We start from the raw sequence: 17,961 nt of genomic DNA on the forward strand, positions 1-17,961 counted from the left end.
TTTTTACTGGTGGATTCTAAAAAAAACATTCCTAAATGCAAAGCATTCAAAGATGCACATTGGAACATAATGTTATCTACAATCACTTTGATTACTAAATTAGTTTCTGAATCTGTGGCCAAAAAAACAGTTTATTGGCTATTTTTAAACATCTCCAGCCTGCATTGTCATATCTCCAGAGCCACTGAGGAAATTAGTAATCATCAGCTATTGAAAAAGATGATGCACAGGAAAAAGAAAGAGAAAGCTTTACTGAATCCAGGCTTGTGTCATGTATGAACTGTCTCATGTGTCCAACAGCAACTAAGAGATCATTGGGCTGCATTGCAGAGGTGGGGTCCAGGTGAACATAAGCAAGAGTTAGCATGGTACTGAATCATTACCATGATGAAAAAAGTGAAATTGAATATCAAACGGGAGTGAACAAAAATGTGTTTACCTATGTTTTAATATAATATTAAATTTATCTGCAAAGAGTAAGCATGTATGTCCTTCTCGAGATTGAAATAATTTATTACATATAAGTCATTTATGATGGCAGTATTATGTCTGAGGAGCTTTTGAACAGTATTTAACGAGCACACTACGAGCATAATAAAGCATGGTAAATCAAAAGGCGTTGTGCTGTATGGAAAGATGGCATCAAAATGGCTGTCTTTATCTCAGTCTTCGTTTCCTGTGTTAACATATTCTCACATCATGACCCCGGTGCCATGGAAACCATATGTGGGGGCAATGTAACCACTTGCATTCTCTGTCATGCCATTCATTCTCTTTCTTTTGTCTTCGCACACACACACAGATTAATCAGCGAGTGAAGTGAACACCACATTCCTGCACATCTCGTTCTAAACACGTTTATTTTGTTCATGACTTTACAAATCTTTTCAGCGATGTATTTGGTTAATTTGTCATAAAAACTGCCTACACAAGCACATTTTGCTACTTCTCCTTGAAATGAATCATATAAGAGCAAAAGCAGAGGAAAAAAAAACGGAATGTCAGAAATGAGAAATCAGTTTGCAAACGCTGTATATAATTCAGCGTCACGCTGAAAAACCGGGAGACATTTGCCGCCACACAGGGAATAATCTTGATACGACACAGTGTATGACATTATATTTCAACAATGAGAAGGTCAGTAGAAAAGCAGCATTTTGCTCACGTGTGTGCATGTACAGATTGACTGGCACATTGAGGCCTATAGGCGAAGCACACAAGCTTCATTCATTACACCCCTCCCCCCAGGAGCACACAACGTTGTCACAGCCCGCCAAACCGTTACATTGCTATGTGTTTACAGCACATGGGCCCCCCATTATCATATGTGCCATGTAGTTTAGCATCTAAAGCCAGGCCGCTGTCATTCACTGCCTCGACTGAGCTTAAAGCTTGCATTTTAAAAATGGTTAATCTGCTTTGTCCAATTCTTTCTTTTGCTCTTGTTTTCCTTAATCAATGTACACACTGTGTATATAGTATGTATACATTATCTTCGTCATTTTACTTATCCTCAGGATAACATCAGGGACTATTCACAACTTAATATAAATGCATACCATATTAACTGACTTCAATGTTGCATCAATTGCACAGTTTTATACATCAAGTTGATTCATACTATATCCACTCCACTTTGACTATTGCAAAATTCATTCACAATTATTGATCTTGGACTGTTTCTAATTAAATAACTTTCAGACACATTCCTTTATTTCAAAGGGACACAAAGCCCTGTTCTACCAAACAACAAAAAGCACTGGCAGCTATTGCTAAGATATTTCCAAAACATATATAATTTATATACAAAGACCAAGAAAAAAAAGGAATCTGCATAAATAAAGGTAGTGACATCCCCAGTTTTCTTGAAAATGGAAAAAAAAACAACCAAACTCTAGTCCACAGGCAATGTCTGAAATATACACAAGGTTACAACAATAGGCAAAACAAAACAAAGCAATTCCATTAAAAACATGGGTTGATTTGATCAAAATTATATTTTTCTATCAGCAGTAAATAACCCAATCCTCATTGGACTCACATTATTTCCCATTTAGACTGAAAGGCCCTACAATTTAAAATCCACCAATTCTATAAAAAAGAAAAGAAAAAAAATACACCAATTTGTCATCTTCACAAATTAGACCCTAACCACCCCCTCCCTTTAAAGCCCATGTCCATCATTAACAAAACATCCAGCATACAAACACAGAACTGACTCAAAACACATTCACACCCTGCTATGCACCCAATGCATGATATCACCACCTTGTATTCAGTTCTAACTAACCTGGTATATCACACAAACAAAATGCTGTACACGTTGAAAGACCTGGTCCCACTGAGAGACTTGGTACCTCAGTAAGACAATCTTTCCAGACACACATAACCTTTATTCAGTGTCCATTCAGTGCTGGCCACCAATGCAGTTTTTTACTTCCAATTGTTTGAAGCCCCATCCCACCCAACCACTCTATCCTTCCTATCCTCTCCTACTCTTTCCTGCCTGCCTCTACACTCCTCTCTCACGCCAGCTGTTCTTTATCTGGCGACTCCTCTAGCGTGATGACGGTGAATTCCTCTGTGTTGCCATTCTCCTGGATCTTCTCCTTATTCATGAGGGTCACCATTTCTTGCTCTCTCTCCTGGGCGTGAGAACTGGATGCTGCTGCCCCGTTCCCTTCACCATCTTTGGGTGTGATTATCAGGGTCTGATGTTTGCCGCACCAACTGCAAAAAAGCAAGCACATATCCGTTTACTTATCATTTATTTTTTGTCATCCCACAGTCTGCGGCAAAATATGTGAGAACACAGTCTTTTGACAACTGCGCACAGAGAGAAACAAGGGATAATGTTTATGTCTAAAACATGTCATACCTGTTTCTTTTGGCAACAGCTACACACACGAGGAGAATAATAGTAACTGCCACAATCACTAAAATGACTACCAGCCAGTCTGGAGGGAGAAAAAACAAGTCGTCAATATTAGAGCTGAGTCAGTCAGAAATAAAAATCACTGTCAGTAAAGAGTGGATGCAAATAGGAATGCACTTCTCCCAGCATTTGACTGCAATCAGTCTGGGTGTAAGAGTGTTATGTGAAGTAACATGGGTGCTCACTTAGATTGCTTGGCTGCCCATCATGCTCAGATGATTTAGGATGCTGATCTTCGCTCATAGGTTGTTGTGGTGGTGGTGGTGCTGCATGCCAATAAAACAAAAGGTAAACTTTTTAATCATTTTGGATACAGGTAATCCACTGATACATCATACTCAGAAGTAACCATTCTTGCAAAATAAGGCATATTTAAAACATAACAAGGATGTCTTTCACTTTAAACGCAATCATTTATACATGTTCATCTCTTTGTGAGGCTGCCGGCTTTGTGGTACCAGATACTGCAAGATAAATCATTTTTATTTTTTTATTTACCAATACAAAAAAAATAGCTATTTATGTTTCAATGCTTCCAGTACACAATTTGTGCATTTTCTTTTAGGTTTGGGAGAGTTTATAAAAACAAACAAACTCCATAGCTCAACCAAACACAAGGGGGCGTCATGTGCACTTGAAAGTTACTTCAGTCCTCTCTAAACCTGTTGCATCCAGTTACTACAAAAACATTATTATCATCAGCACCTTCGATTGCAAGGCATTGTATGGTCAGGCGTACTAGAATACTTTGGGAAGGTGTGATCTTACACACAACTTTATTTCTGCATTTCTGTGTTGTTAGACATTGGATAAGATTTTCTTACACTCTGTTCTGCTTCCCTCTTCTGTTGTCTTGCTTGGCGGCTCATTTTCAGTGCTGCCCTGTGGTTCCTCTGGCTCTCCAACAGGGGCCCTTGTAGTTATTTCTTCCTCTTCAGTTGGCTGCATCCCTGAACCAGTGACCTGGTCAAACTCACCGGGAGTGAAAGGTGCGGTGCTAATCTCAATCTCTCCAATGTTTTCTTTTTTACCCACAGTGTAAGTGTCTGGCTTTCCTGGAGTCACTGTGGTCATTACTGTGGTAGATGGGGTCAGTATTACACCTTCCCCAGGGGCGATGGTGGTCTCACTTGTTGCATCTGCAGGCGTCTCTGTCTTGCCTTGTTCTGTTGTTGGGGGTTGATAGAGAGGATTGAATGGTTACAGTCACATCTAACTTTTGATGTGTTTTGTAACGACATTACCTATCAATATCACATTATCTATCTCGATATCATATCACAGTTTTGTCCCATTAAATCATCAGCTGTATTTGGTTTAACTTTTACAACACCTCAGGTCCCAACACAGCGAGCAGTTTAGGGGAAGTTTGTGCTGACATCCTTTGATAACTAGACCGAGATGTTGTCTCAGACATTTCAATTTGTTGTCTTTGCTTACACTTGTTGATTTAATTATGCAGAGGGTTCATGGATTCTGAAATACAAGCTTGAATTTCTAAATGTATTTATTGATTTGTTTTCATCACAGATACGTAACTTGGAAATGCTGATGTTTTTAAAGTTTTAATGTTAAACAGTGCTTTTATTACATGGATCTTTGAACTTTGGTTTCAGTTTACTACATATCAGTGTTTAAACTTTAGATATACGGTTACACATGTGCACAACAATATTTTGGGGGACAATGGGCATATTGTACTAACCTGGTGAATCTGAGGATGAAGCTCCAGACAGTCGAAAGGCTTTGGTACAGTTCTTTTCAGGCCCATCTAGCACATGGGTGACAGAGAAAGTAGATGTTACCAAAATGTAGAAGCAAACTGACACTTCAAGTATTAACTTTACTGATAAAGTGTAACTCTCTTTTTTCTGTAGATATAATCACCTTCTTGATCATAGCAGTATGCATCAAAGAGCTCCTCAACGTTTACATATGAATGAAGTTTTATCCCAGTCATGTTCCTTGAACAGTTTACATGTGGGGTGTGTCTGAGGATGGCAGTGGTCTTGTTGCTGATCCAGCCGTTCCTGAACGGACACAACAATATTATTATTAGAAGACATATTTTGACACAATTTGAAGAATATTTAGAGATATTTGTTGATACAGAAAGCAGTCTGTCTCCAAGTAACCGGATCTAAACATTACATCATACTGTTCGGAGAGACAAACGCAACAGATGTCTTCTATCGCATGACAATGTCTGTGTTGTACAACTTGAAGACTTTCTTCCTCTTTTCTGGTTTTACATCTCTAGATCAAGTGGAATGATGTTGACCAAGTGCATTAAAAGTTGAAGTTCAATTGAAGTTCCTTCTGTGAGTAAGAGCATTTCCTGTGACATTTAAGAACTGAAAAATGTCTAAAAGTTATGTTGAAACATGTGAGAGGGCCTAACCATTTATCTTGAGATTTGTGAGTCCATGAATGTTGTTTAAGATGTGCATTTTTCTTTGATAAGCACAAAAAATCTTATTTACAACAATTAATACACATGTTTATTAAACAAAGGCTTGTAGTTTCACCTGCATGTTTGCATTTTTTTATTATAGGCCTCCTCAAGTTGATCATAGCTTGCCAAGGTGGTCCCCAGCTGCTCACACACTTTTTGAGCGTTGTCAAAACTCAGGGAGTGACGGTCTGCTCCCTCAACCAGGAAAACCCCGGCATAGCTGCAACCACGAGAATTCACTGCAGGGAAAGAGAAAAAATACAGGTTCAAGTGACTTACAGGATTCATAACCATTTAGATACAGTATATGTGGGTGGGAGTAACCTGCAGGTTACAGGCTCTGTCACTGCTTATGTATTTATACAGTAGCACACAATGTTTTTATTTCTAGCCAGTACCAGGAAACTACAATGCAGTGCTGACGTGGATTTTAGAGGACAGTGGCTATGGAGGGAATACAATATTTTTGGATGAGATGAGGAATTGTTACTGTTACTGATAGTGTTAGGAACTGAATGACACTGCTTTAAATACATGTAATATCAACATGTCATTTATGAAACTTAAAACCATATTCACAGCAAGCAGATCAGTACAGTGAGACAGAGCATGACATTAAGACCAGTGTTTCTTTTGAAAAATTAACTACAATAAGGGTCCAGATGCTGTGACCTACATAATGTCAATTTATTATTCAATTTTGATTTATATATGAGGCACAAGGGAATCAGTATGAGCGAAATAACACACCAGCTGAAGATCCATTCAATAGTTTAGAGAGCAGCTCTTCGCTGCTCACTGATATTTTCTTTCTGATATTTTTGGGATCCACAGTGTTTTTTTGGCATTTCTCTGGCAAGAAACACAGATATCCACTCGTTTCAGCGACCATACTTTCCATTCAGAAGTTGATTCAGTAATTATTTTTATAATTTTGTGTGGTACACATCAATAAAGCGATTTGCAAATGTGCGTTATGTTTTGCGTCAGCACTCAAGTATGAGTCATGAGTTGACAGCTTTGTTAAGATGAGTTGTCTGGGAGAGACGTACACAAGCATCATGAGACAGACAGCACATTCATCTACAGTGTTTAACCCCCAGGCCTCACTAAGAGTCTGTTTTGTTCCAAACAAAGTGTGCAAACAAGTCTATACATAACACTACATATGATCAGACAAAGGTACACACACACGCACACAAATGAGATGCCCGGCAAATAAATACTCAATCATAAAAAAAGAAACAATGTTCACCACACTCTCTCAGAACAATGGAAGTTTAGCTCTCATTCTCACTTTTTACGTGTGTCATACTAGAAGGTGATACCCAAACTCTCACTGTTATTAGCATTCAGAAAAGCATTCAATAGTCAATATCAACTCAAGACTCCCAGAAGATCCCAAGAATAGATGGGCTTTAGATGGTAATCGTCAAAACCGACTCCTTGTAAACGTAAAAAAATCAATCGCTTCACATCAGTGAAAGTTTGTTCAGTAAAATCTGGCCCCTGGTGCACATTGTGTCCTGTGTGTGATTCTCAGCCTATTTGTTTAAGTCTGCTTGACTAAAGCAGAAACTTCCCAAAAAAGGCTTTAACCCATTGAGATGAAAACAAATGAGAAGATGAATAGGCAGCATGTGTATGTGTACTCATAGCGATCACTCCACAATTTAAATAGCCGCGTGTTCATTACGAAAGGAATGTAATGGTTGTAAGTGGCAAGAAATAGATTTCAGGGGTGGAAGAGGCTTTCCTGATATGAGCAGGTGATCATTTGCATTGAGAATGAAAGAGAGAAACACGACCTGGGAAGGGCTTTGCCCACACCATAACCTTTGCATGGTCCCATCTAGCACATCACAAAAAAATTGACATCTTATATTGACACATTTAAAGCTATTCTGTGATGTGTGAAATAAGATGAAATTCGCTTTCTCACTGTGCACAACAGAAAGCAGAAGCAGGATCATTTACCACAAATGCAGATCGCACATGAAGATATATCATTCTGTGCATATATGCATGTAAAGAGGAAACCCATATCTGTTTGGTGCTTGTTACCATGGCGACGGATACACAAGTTATGAAACACTCGAGGTGAAAAACGGAAAACACCACGACACCTCATTCGTGCAGCGAAGCTCGGTAAATAAAGCAAACAAAAATCTGTCTCAAGGGTCACACACTGTAAGCAATTTTTAAACATAGATGATGTTGCTCACAGTTTCAGCAGAAAATACAAATTGGAAGTTGGAGGGAAATTCAAGTCAGGAGAAGAAATCATGCTGTGGTACTGAAATTTAAAAAAAAAAGAAAAAAGAAGAAAAGGATAAAGAAACGTGGAATCATCTTGTAAACCAGCTACAATGTAATCATATACAATTGTCCTGTAATATACTTCATCTGTGAAGCTTCGTTGAGAGTGCTTCAGAGACAAAAGAAATCAACTTTATGGTCATTATTGCTGTAGTTTTGTGATGTTATTGGTATTAGATTGCACTATATTGTACAATATATGGTCACATTGTTATCACAAGATGCTGCATCTTGCATTAAGGCGTGTAAATATAAGAAAGAAAATAAATGCTAATATATTTGGATGACACAAGACGCTTTGCCTGAATGAAAGGTTCTGTATGTTGCTTTTATCCCAGCTACTAGATATTTATAACCCAGCCTATTATGTTAGACATTCCTCAACTTTAAGTAAACAATTTATGAAATGTGCAAAATTGCCATTTATTTTCTGACCATCGCTCTTCAGTGGAGGCAGCTGACTTCTGAGCGACTAGATATGCTAAATATGTCCCACCATTTTTCCACTGGCGGTTATGAGTAAACAGAGCAGCAGCATGAAGCTGAGCTCTTTGCTGTTAGTGGCAGTTGGGCAACAAGAGTTAGTGCCAATGCTTGTTTTGCAAGGCAGTTTATGTTCCTTGCTACCCACTTTCTCTCTCTCTCTCACACACACACACACACACACACACACACACACACACACACACACACACACACACACACACACACACACACACACACACCTTAAAAAAACCCTCAACACCTCAACACATGATGCCACATGGCACAGTGTCTCTGAAAGTAAAGGGCCCTGGCCTTGCAAACCTGCCCAGAGAGATCAAAGGGAGCACAGCTTACCATCAGTGAGCTGAAAAGGAGCACTAACATGAATCAGAGGCGTTAATCATTAGTATGCAGAGGGAACAGTCATGGGTATCTTTATACAGTCGAGAAGCCTGCTATGCCAAGGCACTGACTCTCCCAAAGGCCCCATTGTCACCTAATAGAGCTGAAACCAAGGAGACTGCAAAGTCTGGGTGTACAGAATCTAAGAGAAAGGGAGCTTTAACACAGCGTCTTGCCAAAACCTCCAGCTGCTCCAGAAGTAATAGACAAGCCCGACTCTCCGCTCCCACTTCACCAAACCCACCCTCCACCCCCACTGTCTCCTTCTCTCTTGTTTTCTCTCATTACACTCTGTTTGTCTTTTCTATGCCAGCAATAAAGTACAAATTACCCCCCTGCATGCAGGTGCGCAAACACACAGGCAGATCGCAGATGCACACAAACAGTATTTCTTAAAGTCATAACCTTTGTATAGTCATGACACAGCATGGTGCTCAGCCAGTATGCTCAGTATCTTGATGTCAGGATTAATTTAAACACAAAACATTGGCTTATTTTTTTTAACCAGCCTATGTGCATTTTTCTCTTTCCTCGTGACACGGTGAAATGTTCTCATAAGATCACGTGTGCAGGGATCCCATGCTCAAACAGAGAATCTACTGTATACGTGCCACTGTGACATCCTTTTAGACACAGTTCATCAGCTGGTTTGGAGAGATGCCTTTTTACCATCACCCCCACAATGCTCCAGTGTCCTGCATTATCACACTTGAGTGTTGTGAGTGAAGTTGCCTTGTCAGCAGACACGTCTTCCCCTCCGCTAGTCACAGGTCCACCGGGCCAGTGGGACAGGTGAAACATGAGATCTGGTGCAAATATATTTGTGCGCACCAACACACACACACACACACACACACAGCATTACCTGAAGGTCACAAGAAGGACTCTCACTATCTGTTTTTCGCTCTGCTGTGCTGTTTCTTTTCACACCTCCTGCCTACATACACCTCCACCCATTACTTTTGAGAGCAGCCAGGCTTTTTTTTTTTCAAACCGAAAAAGGCTGAGGCACTTTTTTTTTTCTTTTAATAAATGTCAGCCCTCCTCTAAATTAAAAAGAAGGTTTCATTAAATCCAAACAGATGATCTGATCTGCGATAAGACACTTGACCTCCAACAGTTTTTTCAGACAATCAGGTTGGAATAGAAAGGACCCCTCGGTGACAATGACACATTTTAAAATATTCCTGGCACAGCAGAAGCCTTTTACCAGCTTTGTTTTTGTCTGCACTGTCAAACAGTGAGTTTTGGTTGGACATATTTTATCCATTTATGAAATTTCTGCCTCCCATGTTGTTATTTTAATGCTTTTTTTGGGGAGTGAAAACATCCCATGTTGTTATTTTAATGCTTTTTTTGGGGAGTGAAAACATCTTAGCACTCAGACTGGAAACATCTAGCAGTAAACAGCATATCTGAGGCTAACACATATCTTGATTGTTTCATCTATACACAATATTTTTTCAAAATTTGCACGAAATTTGGACTGTTTCCACCGGCTCCTAAGGAACTTCTTCCTTTTTGTCCCAACATGCACATTTCCTCCAGTGTAATCTGCTGTTATGCCTGTTGATGCAGTGAGTTAGGAACTCACTGCCTCATGCAGGAGGATGTGTGTACATTACAGAGCTCTTTCTGAGCAGTTTTCCCAAGGACACAAAGACTTTAGTGTACAAGAGAAGGGAAAGCAGACAGGGGAGGGTTTGGGTAAGGAGCCTGGAACTCACAAAAAGGTTTAAAAAAGTAATTAGAAGCTTTAAGAGCACACATATGACATGATGAAACCTGGAATATCAGGATTCCTACACCATTTAAGACCCATTCATCATCATCATCATCCTCATTGTCATAGGCACTGGGTAAAGACGAGAAAATTAAAAGAGGAGGGGCGTTATACAAGATATTGATGCAGGGCACTTTGGTTTCAGAGTGGTTGATTTGTAGAGGAGGGTATGTTGGTAGAGAACACGTGTCTGAGAGTCTCAGGTGGCAGAGATGGTACTCAGAGTCTGTACGGGCACAAGCCCTCTTTGTCAGGGCCCAGTCCACAGGGCCTCTGACCACCCCTCACCTTGAAATATGACACGGGTGCATGCAAGCGGGGTCATTATGCCAAGGAGGCAAATATTAACAGGAAGTCCAGCGGCCAGGATAGCCTGAGTGCTTGCATTACTAATCCTCTGCAAAGAAGAAGTAGCATGCAGAATCTGCTCTGGTATCTTTTGAGTTTCCTCAAAAGATACCAGACCACTAAATTTGCAGATCAGATAAAGTTACTGAGAGGTTTAGACGTCATGATAGCTCTGCATATTTTTTCAGCTTTGATCAACAGATAATGACTTACTTGCTGTAAGAAAGATAGAGAGAGAGAGAGAGAGAGAGAGAGAGAGAGAGAGAGAGAGAGAGAACAAATTATCACATTTAGAAGGTCTTGCATATAACAGACTTTAAAGTCCCATGATTTCGAATTTCTGAAGTGCATCAATAAATTTGAAACATCCTAAATTTGAGGTTTTTTTAAAAATTTATAATTATAATCATTGCACTGGTCCTACAGTGGATGAAACTAATTCAATGAACTACTGAAAAAATAATAAATTGGATGATAAAGAATTTTTGTTTCCCTCAGAATTTTGTTTGTAGGATCATACTCATACTCATAGATGCTATTAATGGACATCATCGTAAAAACACTCCACAAATCTAGTCTTCCACAAGTCCACGAGTACTGCTTTTAATGATATGCTTCAGGCGAAACACAGTCACAGGTTTAAGGTTCAACAACAACATCGAGCTATAACAACCACAGGACACTTCGTGCCTGACACCAATTACTCTCTCTGAAAGATGGACATGTATGTACAAACACACACACAAAAAAAAGCACACAAGGAGCCTTGAGGAGGCAAAACACATGCAGGGGTGTGTGTGTGTGTGTGTATATGTGTGTGTGTGTGTGTGTGTGTGTGTGTTGGGGGGGGGGGTCCTCTCCCCCTCTTCCTTCCCTCTTCCACATACAGTGCACATACAGGCTGTCTAGGTAGTCGTATTTGTTTAAATACTGGTCAAATGATGCTGATTGTTCTTTGGCGCAGTGCCAGAGGGAGTCTTTGTGAACAACCCCAACATCACCTCCACCGGGAACAAGCCAGACGAACCCAGACCTGTTTGATTCAGTAACAACTTCACCTCCAGAGATGTACTGCTCCGAGCAACAAATCCAATCAAAAACCTCACATGTGAGAAAAAGAGACAAAGAAAAAAAGAGGGAGTCATGGAGGAGGGAGACAGCTACAACGATTGCTGAACATCCTTTGTGTCATAGAATAAAGCATTAAGCGTGGCAGCACAGACTCGAGCTGCAGGAAAAAAAAAAGATAAAGGGAAAAAAAACCCCCTCTATCATTCTGCTTCTACCTGAAAATATCGACTGCCTGTGAAAGCAGCACTGATCATCTAAATCTCTGATAAATAAGGTTCACTTGCCAGCGTGTAAATGTGTATGAGACAGAGAGTGAGCAAGAGTCTCCTTTGTGTCTATCAGGAGTCTCAGACTGCCAGACGTAAGCCTGTCTGCGCTGGTGTAGCACACGCTCTCTTGCCGGCATCCACTCATCCGTTCTACAAGCAGCAGCACCAGCAGCAGAGTGCAGCCTCTTTCTTTCTCTGTGTTCTCTTTATATGAACACTCACTCAATTTCTCAAAAAAGCTCAAGAGGGGGAAAAATCACAATACTGTCTGTCCCTATAAAATGTGGCAACAAAGGAGTGTTGCCAGCCATGCAACCAGCCAGCCAACCAACCAGGTACAATTTAGGCAGAATAAGGTAAAATCCCCAGACAAAGAGCCGGGTGAAGGCACAGTCCCCTCACCTTTAAGTTCTTCCGACCTGGAGGAGGCCAGTAATCCAAAGGTGACCCCCAAGAGAAGCATCCACATCCTGGGCAAATCGTCTGCCGACGGCTGGGTAAGTATCTAGGAGTAAAGGTGTGTAACAGTTCTCCTGTGGTCCTGTCTTCTCTCTGCCAGGAGTGACGAGTGGTTTGTGTGTGTGTCTGTGTGTGTGAGTGTGTGTGTGTGTGAAAGAGAGAGAATGTGAATGAGTGAGAGAGCAGTATAAAAAGAAGGGAGAGAAGAAACCTGTCACTGTGGAGGGAGTTGCTGTGAGTGTCTGTGAGCTGCTGGAGCTGAATCAGACTTTGCCCCCAACTTTTCTATTCCCTGCCTGAAAGACAGACAGAGCTTAGTGGCAAAAAAAGGGGAAGAGTGGTTCATGTGAGCACACACCCTTCTGCCTCTCCCACACTTGCCCCACCTCCCCTCCTGCCCCACCTCGCACAGACTCTCTTTTCCTCTCTTTGCTCTTTCTCTCTCTCCTCTTCCTGCCTCTACAGTTTGTAACGGATAAGAAGGTGATCGTTCCGTCTGTCTGGCTGCTTATCCTTTTCTCCTTTCTTCCCTGAACAACCCCCCCCCCCACCCTCTTCCTCTTTTTATGTTCCTGACAGCAACAGTTTCTGAGAGCCCATCTGGTCTTTTGTTCAGTCCTCACTTCATTTTCAATTCATCCCGATTTTCTTGTCTCTGCTCCCTTACGCTCTCTGTCTTTTCTTTCTTGCCGTGTATCTCAGTGTGATCGTGCACCGCCAATTGAAAGAGGTCACATCCATCTCGCAGAGACACAACTCATCTTCAAATTTTTATAGATCCAGATCACTGATTAAAAATACGGAAGGGCTGCACACTTCCCTCAGTGTCTGACATCTGTTTTTAATCGACCTTGATCTCATTGAATCGATTTGCCAACAAATTTATGAGAAGAAAACCTGCTGTACATAGGGATGACAAAAAAATGGCCATGAAAATCTGTTCCAGTTATGCCTCTAATGCGAAATGCTGTCTATAAGACAACAACTTCCATATTTTTAAGACAACAACTTCCATATTTTCAAGTCCCATCATGAGAAACGGTTTAACATTTCACCTCACCAGGTGATGGATGGGGTCATCTCAGGTTTCTGGAATCTCCCTGTTTTCTCACAGCAAATAAACAACTGTGATGATGACGCGTGGCTGGTCTGTAATTCTGTAACTTCCCTACCAACCATAAAGCCTCAGCATGGACAGTAACTCTGTAGTCATGACATCAGACTAGCTCTGCAGTTAAACACATTTGTTAAACACCGTGCTTAAACCACAACCTGCATCAGGGTGGGGAAATGAGTAAAACTAAAAACCACATGGACACAAATATGCAAAGAAAGTACAGATACTTAAAGGTATGTGAACTTTTCAACCAGAAACCTCTTACATGCTTCAGCTGTGAACACAGAAAGTAAAACTAAACACTAAGAGACCACAGCCAAGCTTATGTAAGGTTGTACATTGATAAAAAAGTGCCTTAAGCAAAGTGTTGACATCAATATATTAACATATTGAAAATGGCTAAATTAACAAGCCAGTCTTAAGTAGGTGTAATGTTAACCATGTCCACCATCTTTGTTTAGTATATGTTTGCTTCTTACATATGGGAACTAGTTTTGCAGGTATTTCATTATAGTGTCTAGTACAAACTGGCTTGATGATGGCACTGAATGAAAAGCTAGGTAACTAAAAAGCTGTGAAAAAAAAAACATTTTCGAGAAATAAATGTAAAACGCTTTTCAACAATAAAAAGAGAAACTGAAATAAGCAACCCCACTCACTGAAACTAAACTAAACTGAATCTGCTCTAAACCACATCTTATTGTATTGTATCTGATAATGGCCATGAAGCAAATACTAAGATTTAATTGGTGAATGCCTCGAGTAAATTTAGACAAACAGATGTAGATAATAACTTCACACTGGGTACTATGGTATCAAACATTTATGTTTTCTGATGATTGAGCCCACTCATACCAAAGAACCAAAGGTTAAAAAGAAAACCATGTGGAATCTGAATATTTCACACCTCTCAAACAGATGCACTTCTCCTTCCTGTTTAGCTGTTGCCAAAGTGACATTAAAAAAAAAACATGCTGTATTTAGTTTAAGGTTGTTGTTTTTTTCCACATGAACACCACTGGATCACAACAACAACAACAATAAAAATAACAATAAAACAAACAATAAACAATGAGTATCCCTGGCAACAGTGAAGCACGACGGAATGCACAAAACACTTAAGTTCAACTCATGTTTATAAGCCTGTGTGAACATGAATGTGACCTAATGGCTAAGTGGATCATATTTACCATTTAAATGATGTAAAACACACAAGAACATACAGCTTATTTGTAGCCCTACCAGCCAGATAATAACCAAACAGATAGCCAAGGCTCTGAGGGTTATTATCTGGCTGGCTTTGCTGTATGACGTCACAGCAGCCCAAAAACACTGGTGAACAGCTGTATACTAGGCCTGGCTGCACCCTAAATTAAACATCAGACTGCTGAATCAGTCAAGGAGCATCCAGCAAAGAAAACATTTCCATGATGGTTACTCATTGAGGACACACACATGCGCCCTCATCAGACGTTCTGGCGGTTGGGAACCCTTGTGGTAATGGCTGACTAATGGGACCTCCTCAGCATTCCTGTCAGGCAACGTGCCTTTTTCCCCTCGAACCAGCACAGTCACTGGAATGCTACTAGAACAGATTGTAAGATGTCCATATACGTACAGAGCAGCGAGTTGAAATCTACCATTCACTTTCTAAACAACCAGTGGATGTGACTGTTTGCACAGATGTGGTGTAATGATGAATGAACTACATGACCAACTGTTACTGGTGCAAAATATTTGTGTGGAATATCAGCTTGTGAAAAAGCGTTTTCTCACATTTTTATCTGCTAAATCCAAGGAACAACATGCAGTCAGCTGGGTTTTATTCGGCAGATATTTATGTTTTTATTAATCGCACAGTTTAACTTTACATCCTGTTCACTGAAAGTTGTAATCAGAAATCCATTGAAGTCTCTGCCTGGGGGCCTCTGAGGAGGTTAGAAAGGTTGTCAGGAGTGTGGCCTTGTTGTCTATGTTTCGTCAGTAGATGAGCCCTCTCTCACCCCGCAGTGTCTCAGTCTGAATGAGCTATCCTGGCGTCATGGGGGCATGACTGGAGTGCTTCAAAAGGCCAGGCTTTGTGCAACAACAACAAAGCAAGGGGCTCGCTTGTGTTTGGGTGCTGGGACAGCAGAGCAGGCGTGTTTGGACAGTCACTGTCACAGAGTACTGTATAGCCATCTGGAATGTCCTGTGTCATCCCCAGTTTGAGTCGTCCGCTCTGTCAGCAGGGTGTAATCAAATGAGTAACCTTAGACATTTCTGCTTTTTTGCATGTGCTTACTTTCAAACAGGATGCATTAAGTTGAAAATGCAGTGGGAGCTGTGACATTTCTGAGAAATGACACAAAGATCTGAATGTAAAACTTAGACAGAAGAAGGAAGTGGAAGTATGAGTTGATAGGTTGCAGCAGGTTCTGCCGAGCAACGTCTGCATCCCAGTTAAAAGACGACTGAATAGAGAAGTGCTGGCAGTAAGGGGAAACAGGTAGACCAGAGGAAATCCTGTCAACAATGGTTGAACAAACTTGAGCGTGAGATAATGTGGATGAGAGCAAGCCTCTCACCAACCCTGGTGATCATTCACAAAGCCTATTCACACAGGGAAAAATGTGTCTATGTGTGTATGTGTGAGACCAGAGAAAGAGACAGGGAGGGACCTCTGAAAGACAAAAATGACTAAAATAGTTATTGGATGATACAACCATTAAGTTCCTTATAGAAGTGGGCAAATTATTCATAATTGATCCTTATATCTGCCAAAACACCCCCTTCCTCGAGAAGACAGAGAAATCCATTAAAAATCCATTTCATTTTAATTTAAAAGCCTTAGGACTGTTAATACATAAATGATTCCATAATTTGATACAGCTCAACAGGACTGGGAGGGGCTGGATGGAGGCTTAGAAAAAGGGTGGGGTGCAGACTGGGAGACTGCAACACATTTTTTCTCAATCAAGACTCTTCTCAGCCACAGAATTTAGTCATTTGGACCACTTCTGCTGTTTGGACCAACACATTCATCATGAGACACATCTGAAGGACGTCCAAATATCAGCACAACAGAAGCGCACACTTTGGTCTCCATAGCAACTGTCTCCATCACCATGCTGTGTGTCCGTGAGTCTGACTTACACACCAGCCAGATCCCCCGCACTCTCTTTAAGACCCCGCGCACAGTTCATCAAAACCTCTGTGGGGGCAAATCTGATTCCATTCTGTCTGGCGGCTCCCTTATCCAGCTGTTCCACATAGCAAGATTTCTGGGAAGAGATTGGTGGGCGGCAGTCAGAGGAGTAAATGTCAGGAAAGCCAAGGAAATGTCAGAATCTGTTTTGGTGCATTTTCCAGAGCCGATATTTGAAAGGGTATTGTTCACCTGCTCTGTTAAACAGTCTCAGCAGTTGTCAAGCAAAATGTGATAAAGCACGGAAGTTCACCATTGTGACATACTGTATTGACCACGGGTATATTAGAACAGAAAAAACAACAACAATTGAACAACACCAGTAATAGTCTTGGTCATAAATATTAGGCCTGAAGGATTGTGCATAGCAATAACACAGGGAGGCTTTATCTCATTAGGCCAGGAGGTATGGTGGCACAAAAACTAACCAATCAACATTCCTAAGAAAATGAACATCACTTCCTGCCTTTTTAACATGTGATGGTTTTAAAAAAAATATTTTTTAGATGTGCTTTGATGGCAGCTTACAATTTCAATTCCTGAATTTGAACTGATCTCAGGTTGATCCTACTGTATCTCTTCGCAGGAGCTAGCGAAGTTGTGCACACAGATAAATACTCACCCACAGTGGTTGGATTATCAGCACGGCTCACCAACCATAACGCATTTATATTCAATAAGGAGAAGGGATAGGGGTAAGGGATAAGTCTAACCTGAGGCGATGAGAGGAGATGTCACATAAAGGAATATGGCACCTGATGCTCTGCAATAGCAAACATAACTTACAAAACTGAATGTTGAAAAAAGTGAATATCAGTGAAAGATGCAAAAAAGAGGACATTTTTATGCAATGACATGACAAAATGCATGTGCTCATGACTGGATCATTGATGTATAGCAATTATGACACAATAATATGTGTTAAAGGTCCTCTCCTCACTTTTTATTTGAGTGAACCTTCCATTACTGTGGCAACTAGGACTGTGAAAGGTGTGTGTGTACTGTATGTGTGTGTCTGTTCAAATAGCCAACTGATCTGTGGGTATACTGTAAAAAAAAACCAGCTGGGTTGTACTAGCTGCCTGTACACACCCTTCCCATGCCTGTATGTTGCCTTCCTCAATGTACAC

At 40.7% G+C, this 17,961-nt stretch overlaps 1 protein-coding gene across 1 annotated transcript; it reads right to left on the reverse strand.

Moving 5' to 3' along the window:
• Positions 1-841: 841 nt before the first annotated feature.
• cd44b (CD44 molecule (IN blood group) b) lies at positions 842-12,976 on the reverse strand. Its single transcript, XM_010732716.3, has 8 exons — positions 12,471-12,976; positions 5,464-5,629; positions 4,823-4,965; positions 4,641-4,706; positions 3,760-4,101; positions 3,121-3,201; positions 2,879-2,957; positions 842-2,730 (listed from the first exon to the last, which is right to left on the reverse strand). Exons 1-8 carry the CDS (start codon positions 12,535-12,537, stop codon positions 2,526-2,528), a joined length of 1,149 nt encoding a protein of 382 aa, XP_010731018.3. The 5' UTR covers positions 12,538-12,976; the 3' UTR covers positions 842-2,525.
• Positions 12,977-17,961: the final 4,985 nt, after the last annotated feature.

This window comes from Larimichthys crocea, chromosome XXI (assembly GCF_000972845.2).
Source record: "Larimichthys crocea isolate SSNF chromosome XXI, L_crocea_2.0, whole genome shotgun sequence".
Lineage (NCBI taxonomy): Eukaryota > Metazoa > Chordata > Actinopteri > Sciaenidae > Larimichthys > Larimichthys crocea.

Coding starts and splice junctions, on each gene's coding strand:
- cd44b (XM_010732716.3), bottom strand. CDS start 12,537: ATGTGGATGCTTCTCTTGGGGGTCACCTTTGGATTACTGGCCTCCTCC. Junction 4,966..5,463: donor AAAAAAATGCAAACATGCAG/GTGAAACTACAA, acceptor GTGTCCGTTCAG/GAACGGCTGGATCAGCAACA. Junction 2,958..3,120: donor TGGGCAGCCAAGCAATCTAA/GTGAGCACCCAT, acceptor TTCTCCCTCCAG/ACTGGCTGGTAGTCATTTTA.